General features: G+C 40.1%; 1 protein-coding gene across 4 annotated transcripts in view; it reads left to right on the top strand.

Annotated features, from left to right (window-relative positions):
• The window catches only part of Ubr1 (ubiquitin protein ligase E3 component n-recognin 1), a 112,671-nt gene that overhangs the window by 86,860 nt on the left and 13,474 nt on the right, over positions 1 to 12,337 (top strand). For all 4 annotated transcript variants that reach the window (XM_063284367.1, XM_063284368.1, XM_063284369.1 and 1 more), the window contains 4 exon segments: positions 4,002 to 4,069; positions 5,209 to 5,359; positions 9,254 to 9,353; positions 10,524 to 10,657. In XM_063284367.1, coding sequence (XP_063140437.1) covers positions 4,002 to 4,069; positions 5,209 to 5,359; positions 9,254 to 9,353; positions 10,524 to 10,657 — 453 coding nt within the window.

The raw sequence follows: 12,337 nt of genomic DNA, 5'->3' as shown, positions 1-12,337 counted from the left end.
ATTATGGATTATAGTAGTTTTTGCTACTTTGTGGATTCTTTTTTTTTCCTACCCTCTATCTTCTGGCTTTACCCCCATTACTAGATAGGAGAGAAGGAAGGAGAGAAGGAAGGAGAAAGGGAGGGAAAGAAGAAGGGAGGGAGGGAGGGAGAGAGGGAGGGAGGGAGACAGAGAGAGAGAGATCCCTGAATCCAATTCCTTTCCTTTTGTTTCTTCTTTGAGCATGACACTAACAAACCACAACCAACCCCCTGAATGACCACCAGCCATTGATTACTGACTCTGCCTATTGGGCATCTAGCATTTATAGACCCTCTGTGACACACGGACGCGTACATACACATACATAAATGAATGAATAAATAAGCACCATCTTTGAAAAAATTACCATCCTCACTTACAGTGAGGAATAGGGCACATCCATGATCTTAAGCCTGTAAGGGGCAAGAGCTGTAGCTCACTGCCCAGCACACATAGGGGTATGGGTTGATCACCAGCACTCGGAAGGGGAAAGAGGGCAGGGTAAGCACTAAGAAGAAGACTAGAAGACTGTGCGTGCTGAGGTTAACTTGTTGCTCTAGTGGAGTTTAGTTTTATTTTTGAGACAGGGTCTCACTTTGTAGCTCTGATTGGCCTGGAGCTCAAACTTACCGTCATCTTCCTGTCATTGCTTGCCAAGGACTAAGATTACAGGCTTGTGCTAACCACACTCTACTCTTCAAAGGAATTTTAAAATAAATATTTATAGTAACTAGGGAGGGAAGTTTTAGAACTGCCTGTAAGAAAAAAATTGATGATGAGAGAGTATTCCAGTCACTGAGTGGAACCAATCTCAGGACAGGGATTAGGAAATGTTTTAAATGTCCTGAGGGCAGCACAGTTTGTGACCCTGGAAAGAAAATAAGATAGGCATAGATAACGCTGCTGACTGCATTGACAGAAGTGTTGCTGGGAAAAAACCTTTTTTTAAAAAAATTTTGAGACAGGTTTTTTTCTGTGTATCCCTAGCTGTCCCAGAACTCACTCTGTAGACCAGGCTGGCCTCCAATCGCAGAGATCCCCCTGCCTCTGCCTTCTACGTGCTAGGATTAAAAACGTGCACCACCACTGCACAGTGAAAAATAACAGGAAGAAATGAGACCTAGAAATTGCAAATGACTTGTCAAGGATCAGGATTTCATTGCTGTGAAAAGATACAATGACCAAGGCAACTCTTACAAAGGCAAACACTTAATTGGGCTGGTTTACAGTTTCAGAGGTTCAGTCAGTTATCATCATGGCAGGAAGCATGGCAGCATGCTGGCAGGATGCTGGAAAAGGAGCTGAGAATTATACATCTTGATCCAAAAGCAGCCAGAAGGAGACTGATTTCTGCAGGCAGGCAGGAGACTGATTTCTCCTGCACTGACTGGACCTTGGGCATAGGACCTCAAAGCCCACACCTATAGGGGCTTACTTCCTCCAACAAGGCCACACCTCCTAATAGTGCCACTTCCCATGGACCAAGCACATTCAACCCACCACAGCACTCAGCCTGCTAGCAGCAAAACCCTGCGTTCATCTTAGTTTAAGGTAGAGCATAAGATAGACTACTCCATGGTTATTATATGCCACATCTATAAATACTGCAGACTTAGAGAAGTTAAGCTGCTTCCCTCTAAGAAATAGCCATACAAGAACCTATTTCAGTCTTATATCCAGAAAACATGACCTTAATATTTATGCTACTTATTTAGAATATTGAGATTGGGGTTAAGAAATTAGTCTGAGCAGAAACTTCTCTCCCTTAGTTTTAAAAGTAATGGCTGTGTTGGGTTGGAGAGATGGCTCAGTGGTTAAGACTGCTTGCTCTGCTATCATGAAGAGTGGAGCTGACAGTACCCAAGTAACAAGCCAGGCATGCCACAGATACCTGTCTGTATCCCTGGCTTTGGGGGTAAGGATGGGATAGAAGTGGAGACAAGAAGATCACTAGGGTTTTCTGGTCCAAGTGAGCCAAGAAATGCTAGCCCTTAGTTGAGAGGGAACCATCTCAAAGGAATAGGCAGAGACTAATAGAAGAAGAAATATTATATTTATTGAATTGTGTATATACAATTATATTTTCTGGCCTCATTTCAGAAAAACAAGGCGGACAGCACCTTAGGATACCCAAGGTTGACCTCCAGCCTCCCTATCACCTCTGGATGCACCTATACACATATATAAAAATAAAACTATACAATTTGTTTTCTTGGTCTTATGTATGCAAAATTGTTTCTAGTCAGGCATGATGGCTCATACCTGTAATTCTAGCACTTATGAGGTTGAAATAGGAACACTTTTATTTCTAGACCAGCCTGGGCTACATATCAAGGCTAGCTCAACAAAACAAAAAGAAATGACAATCCTGTAGTCTTAACTTCTTGATCTCATTTCTTGCCATTTTTTTCCCCTAGTTTTCATTAAAAACTGGTCAAATTAAAAAGATAATACTTTGTAGCATTTGTCATTTAAATGCATTTAATGGTATCCACAGAGGCACCAAAATGTGCCACTGTCACACAAAGGAATTCAACACTTCCCCTTGGATTAATTTAACCAAAATTGAGCCCAAGTTTGAATTTTCCACTTTTCTCCCTATTTCTTCCATTGGCCTGTAGCTTATGTTTTCTCACTTGTCTGTCTATGCCTACCTAATTATGTCTGTCTTTTACTCTGCGTCTTGTTCCTAATAAAGAGCACAGAAAACATGGTATGGAGAATGAATAAAGGATACTTTAATCTTGTAAAGCTGAGCTTTATAAGGGATGTTTACCTCCAAATAATTCGAAATGCCCTCAGAGCACCCAGTACTGCAAACATAACTGTTACCAAGCAGCCTCAACAGCTGTTTCCAACATTGATGGTGGATATCTGTTGTATAAGGTCACTTTCAACTTCTTTGCTGTTTTCAATGGTTACTATAATAACACACATATATTTACACAGTTGCATTGCTGTCTGGGTCAGGGGCATGCAAGTTACATAATGCATTAGCTTTGGTTGTAAAAGCTGAACACAAAGACAGTAAGGAAGGTTGTTAATATTGTTCTCTTAAAGACAAACTAAATAAACAGGCAGGATATTAAGGCAAGTCCAATGTATATTAAGTTGGTTGTGAGGTCCTGTTAAAGTTTCAGTCTCTTTAAGATTAAGAGATATTTTCATAAAAAATGTATCACATTCAATCTGTCTATACTTCCTCCCAATATAATCCATATAATCTAATTCTGTATAGGAAGGTTTTCTTTTTTTTCCTTAAATTGATTTTGTTTCCTTTTCTTTAAGTAATTAATTTATTTATGCTAATGTACATTGGTAGTTTTCCTGAGTGTATGTCTGTATGAGGGTGCCAGATCCCCTGGAACTGAAATTACAGATATTTGTTAAGCTGACATGTGGGTGCCGGGCATTGAACCCAGGTTCTCTAGAAAACCAGCCATTGCTCTTAACCACTGAGCCATACACAGGAAGGTTTTCTATGTCCTCCTTTGCATTGCAAGCTCTCCCTGCTCGCCATCCTAAGTCTGCTCACACACTGTATGTTACAGAACATTTAGACGTCTTGGTGGAAAAGGAGCTAGGTCAGGGGCACGGCTCTGGCGTAGCACATTCAGCACTGGTTTCACCTGTAACAAAGCCAGTCAGTCATTCAGCATTTCAGAAGTGGAAGGTGGGGGCTGCTAGGGAGTGGACTTGGGCCTCACAAGTGATAAACATGGCCCCTTTTTCTGGCAAATGTCTCTTGAGCAATCTATTTCAGGATTTTCTCCTAAATCTTATCGTCCAACTCTTAAGCTGTATGTGACTCTCTAGTGGCCTTTATTCTGTTAAGACATGTTATAGCAACCATGTCTTAACAGTATGATATACTAGTCTATTCTCTAGCCCCATCGTATTTTTATATAATGCTTCCAGTTTGCATTTGATTCAAGTACATTACTGCTTCACTGACTGAATTATATTAACTTTTGTTTTAGTTGTTCTTCCTAACCTACAATCAGAAAATACACCATGCCTTCTATCCGTTGATCTATTTCATGTTCTGGTAAGTGTTTAGTAAAATGATTTAGAAGTCATTAAGCTTATAATTTCATGTTTTTTTCTTAATAAATTCATGTTTTCTGTTCAAAATAATAAATTTTTGGTGTTCAAGGTGTTTCATTTGATGTTTTATTCATTCCTTTACAAATACAGATTTCGGGGCTGGGGATTTAGCTCAGTGGTAGAGCGCTTGCCTAGCAAGCGCAAGGTCCTGGGTTCGGTCCCCAGCTCCGGAAAAAAAAAAAAGAAAAGAAAAAAGAAAAAGAAAAAAAAAAAAACAAATACAGATTTCATCAAGATATCAAAATTATTTTTAAAATGAAAGCACATTTATTTTTTAATTTATGATTGGTTTTGTAGTTGGTTATATTTGATAATATACGTACAAGTAAACTTCCTCTAATTTTGTTATGGCTCCTTCTCACTCCCTTTTAACTTGTTTATAATGAATTAGTGTGTAAGCTATACATTAAATATAATCATTAATCATCTAGTGATAGAGACCAGCCCATAAGTCCATGGCAGCTTCCCTAAAATACCTGTGAACTCTTGGGAGCTTTATGTAGGAATTTTTATCTTTGCAATAATTTTATTCTTTTAGATCTAGCCCAATGACGAGAACAGTGGGAAGGTTGAAAACCATGGGTTTTGTGGGTATTGGGTTAGCCAATCCTCTCATCACCCTCTTTGTACCTTTTAATCTAGGTCTGTACTCAGTACCTGCCCACCCTGACTCTTTTGGGATCCCCTGGGGAACCTTAAAAAGAATCCTAACAATTGGACCTTGCCTCATAGTCATATTTTGTTGGATTGGGATGAGGCCTGTGTGTCAGTGTTTTTAAGAACATCCAAGGGTTTATAATACAAATCTTCAGACCTACACAGCAGAGGACTACTTCCTAGGCCTACAATAAGGAGACTCAGCAAAGGGATGCTATTTGGCGATGGCCTTTGCTCATCACTTATGGTTATTATAATTATAATCTAAGATATTCTGTTGAATATCACTAGGAAAAGTATGGTGGTTATTTTCAAAACAACAGCAGCAAAACTGCACCATTTGGTCCCCTTTACCTTTAGTTAGGAGTCAGCTTGTCTTGGCCTTTCTCAGTGATCCTGCTGCTGTCCATTTTCCCTTTACAGGTGGGCGCTGTCTTAGCGTTCCCGTCCTTGTACTGGGATGACACGGTGGATCTGCAGCCTTCACCGCTCAGCTCTTCATACAGCCACCTTTATCTCTTCCATCTGGTCACCATGGCCCATATGCTTCAGATACTCCTCACGGTAGATGCAGGTAAGGCTCCCGTCTTGGTTGACCGCAAGTAATATTTGCCTCTGCTTCACTGGCAGAGTGAATTGTGTGTGTGATTAACCATGTTACAAATGTCTAGTCTCGTGTTACGTGTCATTTATTCATGTATTCTCACCAAATGTTACTTAAGTACGTAAAGGTAGAATAAGCTCGATATTTGGCTGTCTAACTTCCAGCTTCTCTGCAGATATGTAGAGGGGATGTTAGGACCTATTTTTCTCCCTGTCTTCCAAATTCCTCCTTGTCAAAGTCTCTCCAGGTTTATTTCCACACACATACATTCTGCCTTTTGCACTTTCTCAGTTCTAGTGATAGTGTGTTCCTTGCCTTGTTGCACTGCCATAGGTTACTTTATGTCATGGTTATTTGTAGCTCATTCCACTCCTTGCCCAGCTTCTCCTTCCTCACATGTGTTTTCTGATTACAGAGAACAATCACATTTAAAACCATTCCCCTTAGCATCAAGTATCTGGCAATCTTTGTTCTCTACAATAAGTATTCACTAATGTTTTTTGAGTTATGATTTGAGTTACATGAATATAGCATTATCAAATTATAAGTATTCATTTAGAGCCAAGTCCGCAGTAGCAAATGAGGTGCTCGGCAGTGGCTCAGTGGGTAAAGTACTTGCTGTTCAAGCCTGAGGGCCGGAGGCCACAGAGCCTAGATAGGGCTGGTGACCACACTCAGGAGGCTGAGACAAGGGTTCCATGGAGCAAGCTGACTTGCTAAACTACCTGGAATTGGCAAGCTCCAGCAAGCTTCAGTGAGAGACTCTGTGTCAAGAAATAAATAAATAGAAAGTGATCAAGGAAGACATTTCAGTTTCGGCTTTGGATTTCCATATGCATGCATGCACACACATGAAAACATACATATACATACATGCATATATACCATATATCATATGTGTACCTGTGAAACAAATGAACAATAAATATAGTCTGGTTCTGGATAACAGTGATCAATAAAAACTACAGAAAATTCAGGAAATTTAAAGAAAAATCAGAAAGAAAAAAATGTTAAAGGGGACTGGAAAGTTACCTCAGTGGTTAACAGCACTGGCCTCTCTTCCAGAGGACACAGGTTCAATTCTCAACACCTACATGGCAGTTCACAACTGGAGTCTGTAACTCCAGTTCTAAAGGATCCACCTCCCTCTTCTGACCACCCAGAGCACTACATGTTACAGGGAGAATCAGCAAAAAGTGTACTTTTGCCATAAGATAATAGAGAAAACTTGGAAACAATCAGAGTAGCCATTAGTTGATTGATAAATAATTTGTGGTACATCTAGACAATGGAATATTATTAGTTCAAGGAAGAAAGGAACTATCCAGTCTTGAGAGTGCGTAGAGGAGATTTGAGCATATATACTAAGTGAGAGAAGCCAGTGTGAAAGATACATATGGGTCCAACTCCAGGACATTCTGGGGAAGGCAAAACTGGAGATATGTGAGCAGAACAATGATGTGCATGGGTGAGGGAGGAGAAGCAAAGAGACAGTGAAGCTAGTCTATATATACGCTATCCAAACCAATAGGATGCAGAACGCCATGAGCGTTAGTCTTGAGTCAGGTGAGGTCAGCCTTATAGCCCGATTTTAATCTTTCAGTGCTCAACTGGCTCTTCTAGGTCTCTTACCTCTCTGCATAAACTGTTTTCAAAGACTCAGTTGTATTATTTTTAATGTTATGAGTTTGCATCCTAAATGCCGATGCCTACATAGGCCGGAAGCATCAGGTGCTTTGGAGTTGCAGTTACAGGAAGTTATGAGTTGACTAAAGTGAGTCCTGGAAATTAAATTTAGGTCCTGTGAAGATTGGTGTGCTCTCCAAATCACTGTCCCCAGGCTTGCCACTTTTTAAAAACAGTTTCACTAGGTCAGGCTGTTCTGGAACTCACTATGTAGTCCCAGGCTGTCCTTGAACTCTTGGCAACCCTCTTATTTTCTGCTCTAAGTGATAGCTTACAGGCATGAGACATGACTTTGGGCTTAGACTTTAGAATCAGTTTGTCAGTATGAACTTCTGATCAAAATGACTGTCACTAATACACATATAATAACAATGTTGGATATTGATAATAAGAGAAAGTTCTCCATGTATAGGATCTGAAATACATAGAATTCAATTTTTTTTTTTTTTGCTATTTTGCTACAAATATGAAACTTCTCCAGCTCAATTAAGTTTATGGTTTATGTGTGTATATATACATGTATTATATTCACATTGTGTGAGTATGTACCTTCATGTGGAGGCTAGAGGTCAATGTTAGGTGTCCTCAGTTACTCACTATCTTAGTTTTAGCGGCAGGATTTCTCAATGGACTGGGAGCTCATTGGCTAAGCTGGGTTAGGTAACCAGTAAGTTCTGGGGACCTGCCTGTTTCTTGTTCAACCTATGTTAGTAGCCATGCCCAGATTTGAGATGTGGGTTGGGGTCAGAACACAGGCTCTCATGCTTGAGTGATAGATCCTTTATCTCCTTCCCAGCTCAGTCCATTGATAAACAGACAAAGCAGTGATGTCATTACATATATGCATTTGTCAAACTCTTCAAACGGTTGGCTTGAAACCATTTCACTCTATGTAAGGTTCACTTTGACTCCCCTGCCTCACCCTCTGTGCATATTCATGTATACAAATTCACATATATCGCAGACATACATATCATAATTTAAAATTATTGTGCTTTTTATTTGTATGTACGCTGCTGAGGATTGAACCCAGGTTCTAGGATGAAGTATACATTCTACCACTGAACAATGCTTCACTTTTACCTCTTAACTTGAATGGGGAAAAAAATCAATATAAACTCAATGTGTTTCCAAGTTGAATAGATTATTATATTCTTTTATTATTTGTGGAGGAAGGGATGCCTGTGCCATCATGCGCATGTGGAGGTCAGGCCAACTTACAGGAGTCACTTTTCTTCTACTGTATGGGTTCTGGGTATTGAATTTAGGTTGTCAGAGTTGGCAGAATGTGCTTCTACCTACTGAACTATCCTACCAACCCTGTTGGCAACTTTTAAAGGTAAAGTGTGCCTTTAGATTTTATTTGGAAAATGAAAACAAGTCATTCAGAGAAACTTTATGACCTTTCAAATGCATTAATACATAGGCAATTTGAAAATAATAACTCTGTTCAAATGTGCCATAACAATCTGTCATAAGAAACTGCAAGGTAGCCATTTTATCTCCATTTGTATATAATAAACTTGAAGCTGAGGGGTTTAATATAAAGGACAAAGCAGTTACAGAAATGTTCTGGAATCATTAATTTGCGGCTTAACACACTGGTTAGGGAGCAGAATCCTTGGGTAGGGGGTGGGAGTAGGTCTATTCTTTCATTAATCAATTTATTTACTTTACATACAGATTACAGATCACAGTTTTCCCTTCCTCCTTTCCTCCCAGTCCCCTCCTCAACACACACACACCCCACTCACACACACACACACCCCCCACTCACACACACACACACACACACACACACACACACACACACACACACACTCTCTCATCCTTTTCTCCTGAGAGAAGAGGAAGCCTCCCATGGATTTCAATCCACCTTGGCATATCAAGTTACAGTAGAATTAGTTTTTTTATTGATGATAAACAAGGCAGCCCAGTCAGGGGAAAGGGATCCAAAGGCAGGCAACAAAGTCAGAGACAGCCGCTGCTCCTGCTATTAGGGTCCCACATGAAGACCGAGCTGCACATCTGCTATGTATGTATGGACCCCTGGGTCTATCCCGTGCACGCTCCCAGTCTCAGAGAGCCCGCACAGCCACAGGCTGTGTACTCTGTAGTTCTTCTTGTGCTGTCCTTTACCTCTCTAGCAGGGAGCAAATTTTTAAATCTGCCCTGCAGATCAGTCTCCAGGACTCCCACTTAATGAGGGTGGAGAGGACAGTGAAGAGGCTCGCTGTGCGTCTGCTCTCTTCGTGGAAGTCTCACAGCACACAGACGGGTGAGTAGCAGAACACTGGCCTGAGCGTCCCTCAGGAAGTCCACGTCTTTGTTCAAACGCTTGCCAATGTTCCTTTCAGCCATTTGAATTCTTGCTTTAAAATCAGCTAAGGCCTTTTAGTTTGTGATTTTGTTTGTAGGATAGGCTTATAGTAAAGAAAATTTACTTTGATTTTTCCCTTGAAGTAAAATGTAGTAGATTAGAACTGTTTGTTTTAAATAAAATAGAAAATAAGCTGCCTTGTTACAGTGATGTCCCTCGATGTATGTAAATACCTAAAGCTTTTGATATTTTTAATTATTAATGTGAGAGCTAATTTTGCATTTATATTTTAATGTGCATATATGGTATAATCATTATATATAATGTATATAGCCAATATAAATTTACAAGAAAATTGAGCAGAGGATTAAAATGTTTACTTTTATTTCCCTATACACATTTTTGTATTTTGGTGGTTTGTTTGTTAAAACTGATAATGTTGACATGCTATTGTCAGTTGAAAGCCATAGTTTGAATTATTTACATTTTACCCTTGAAGTAGACTTGTTACCTTATAGATTATTGTCAGGGTTTTATATAGGCACAAGGAACATACTCATTTTTTAGGAAATCCAGTCACTTTATTACTCCGTTTTTCTTCTTATTTCATTGCAAAGGTGGAGAATTTTTTTGGTTTTGTTTTATGTTCTTTATCTCAGTAACAATGGGAAGAAAATGAAAGCTTTATGGGCTTTGCTATACATTGCAGGGAGAACCGTGTAAGAGTCAAGATACTTTAAAATGCTTTGGTTTTTTTCTATCGACTTTTGTTTTACTTTTGCTTTGTTTTTATCCTTACCTAAGGAAAGAGAGTGCTGATGCACTTTTCAGAGTCTCCGTGGTAGAGGCTGGGGTTTGCCCTTGGCAGAGACTTTGCCTAATGCTCACAGGGCTTTAGTGTCTTTGTCAGATGGACGAAAAAGGTTAGAACCTACCTGACTAAAAAAAATAAAAGTTTAGATTTCCTTTAGAAAATAGATACATTAAACACTGTTGGCTAACTGAATGCTTTTTTAAAAAATGCTTAGAAACTAAGACATTATTAACCAAACATGATTTTAACAGTGGTCATGTTTAAAATGTACTTTCAATCTGGTATATGTTCTGTTCTGGAATTGTTGCCCCCAGCCTCATTGGGTGTGGTGCTCCTGGCTGGTACCTGTGGCTCTCCCTGAGGAATGGCATCACCCCTTACCTCCGCTGTGCTGCACTGCTTTTCCACTATTTACTCGGAGTAACTCCGCCTGAAGAACTGTTTGCCAGTAAGTAGAAGACTGAGATCAGAGAGAAAACGGAGACTTGTCTTCACTGACAGAGAGAACAGTGGAACCACCTCTGCCCTACTTCATCTGTGTTCACCCTGAACACAGGCACCCCTGCCCAGGGGAGTTAAAATTAAAAGCCAAAATCCAGTTTGGTTTCCTAAGTGGCAAATCCTACTGGTAGTTCCTGAGTGTATAGTTAAATCCTTAAGTTATTAGAATAGTTTCATACCAGTGGGAGGAGAGGCATGTAGCAGATAGATGTGCTACAAGTGCAAGCTTGATGGCCCAATTCAATCCCCACACCCCACTTAATAGGGCAGCATGAGAACTCCCTGGCTAAGGTACTTGTTACCAAACCTGACAGCATAAAGTCACTCCCTGGAACCCATGCAGAAGAAGAGGAGGCTAACCCTTCAAGTCGTTCTCAGACCTGCAACATGCACACTGTGGTAGAGTCACGCCCCTGCCCTCCTCCAGTAAAGAGGTAAATGTAAAAAGTAAATAAAATTTAAAAGCCAGATGTGGCAAGCAATTGCAATCTTACCATTTCTATAAAGAAATGGGAGCAGAGGCAGGAGAATGGCCCTGAATGCTATGGCCCAGCTAACTTGGGTCACAGAAGAAACAAGACAGAAACAAGACAGATCTGGATTAACAAAGTAGAAAGAAAGAACTTGACTCCTAAAAATTGTCCTCTAACCTCCATATGAGAGCAAGGCCTGTGAGCACGCACAAGTACATGCACATACATGAACATGTGTACATACAGTTTTTTTAAAGTACGTATGTGGACGCTGAATGTAGTGGCACACAGTTTAATCCCAGTACTCAGGGGGAAGAGGCAGGCAGACGTCTATTAGTTTGAAGGCAGCCAGGTTTACATAGGGAGGTCCAGGCTTCCTAAGGCTATATTGGGAGAACTTGCCTCAAAGGTAAAATAAACTACCTATATGAAGAATAACTGGTAGGGTATACAGGAAATTAGAGATGTTTGTTACCTTTATGGAAAAGAACTGTTTAGACAGGAAGGTGACTTTATTATATATACTTGAATTTGGATTTTGGATTTTGCTATACTGATGGATTAAAATAATGATCGAAAAGGTCTTCAGATTCAGAGAAAGGACTGAAAGAGCCTGAAGGGGCTTGAGACCCCATATGAACAACAATGCCAACCAACCAGAGCTTCCAGGGACTAAGCCACTACCCAAAGACTACATGGACTGACCCTGGGCTCCAACTGCATAGGTAGTAATGAATAGACTAGTAAGATCACCGGTGGAAGGGGAAGCCCTTGGTCCTGCCAAGACTGAACCCCTGGCGAACGGGATTGTTGGGGGGAGGGCGGTAATGGGGGGAGGATGGGGAGGGGTAGGGGTTAGGGAGATGTTGGCCTGGAAACCGGGAAAGGGAATAACAACTGAAATGTAAATAAGAAATACCCAATTTAATAAAGATAGAGGAAAAAAAAAGGCCTTCCAAATATCAAAAACCTGTATTTACTAACAGCATCATTTTTTTTTTCTTTTACTATTTCTAAATCTAGACAAAAGTAGAGAAGGCTACCTTACTTACTATGTCTTCTTTGTGGGGGTCAGAATATTTGTTTGATTTTAAAAGTGACTGGAATTATCTAGAGACTCATTTCGTCTTTTGAGAATACACAAATGAGGTCAC

This window comes from Rattus norvegicus, chromosome 3, assembly GCF_036323735.1.
Source record: "Rattus norvegicus strain BN/NHsdMcwi chromosome 3, GRCr8, whole genome shotgun sequence".
NCBI lineage: Eukaryota > Metazoa > Chordata > Mammalia > Rodentia > Muridae > Rattus > Rattus norvegicus.
Note: the sequence above shows the minus strand (reverse complement) of the source record. Positions and strands in the feature narration are given on the sequence as shown.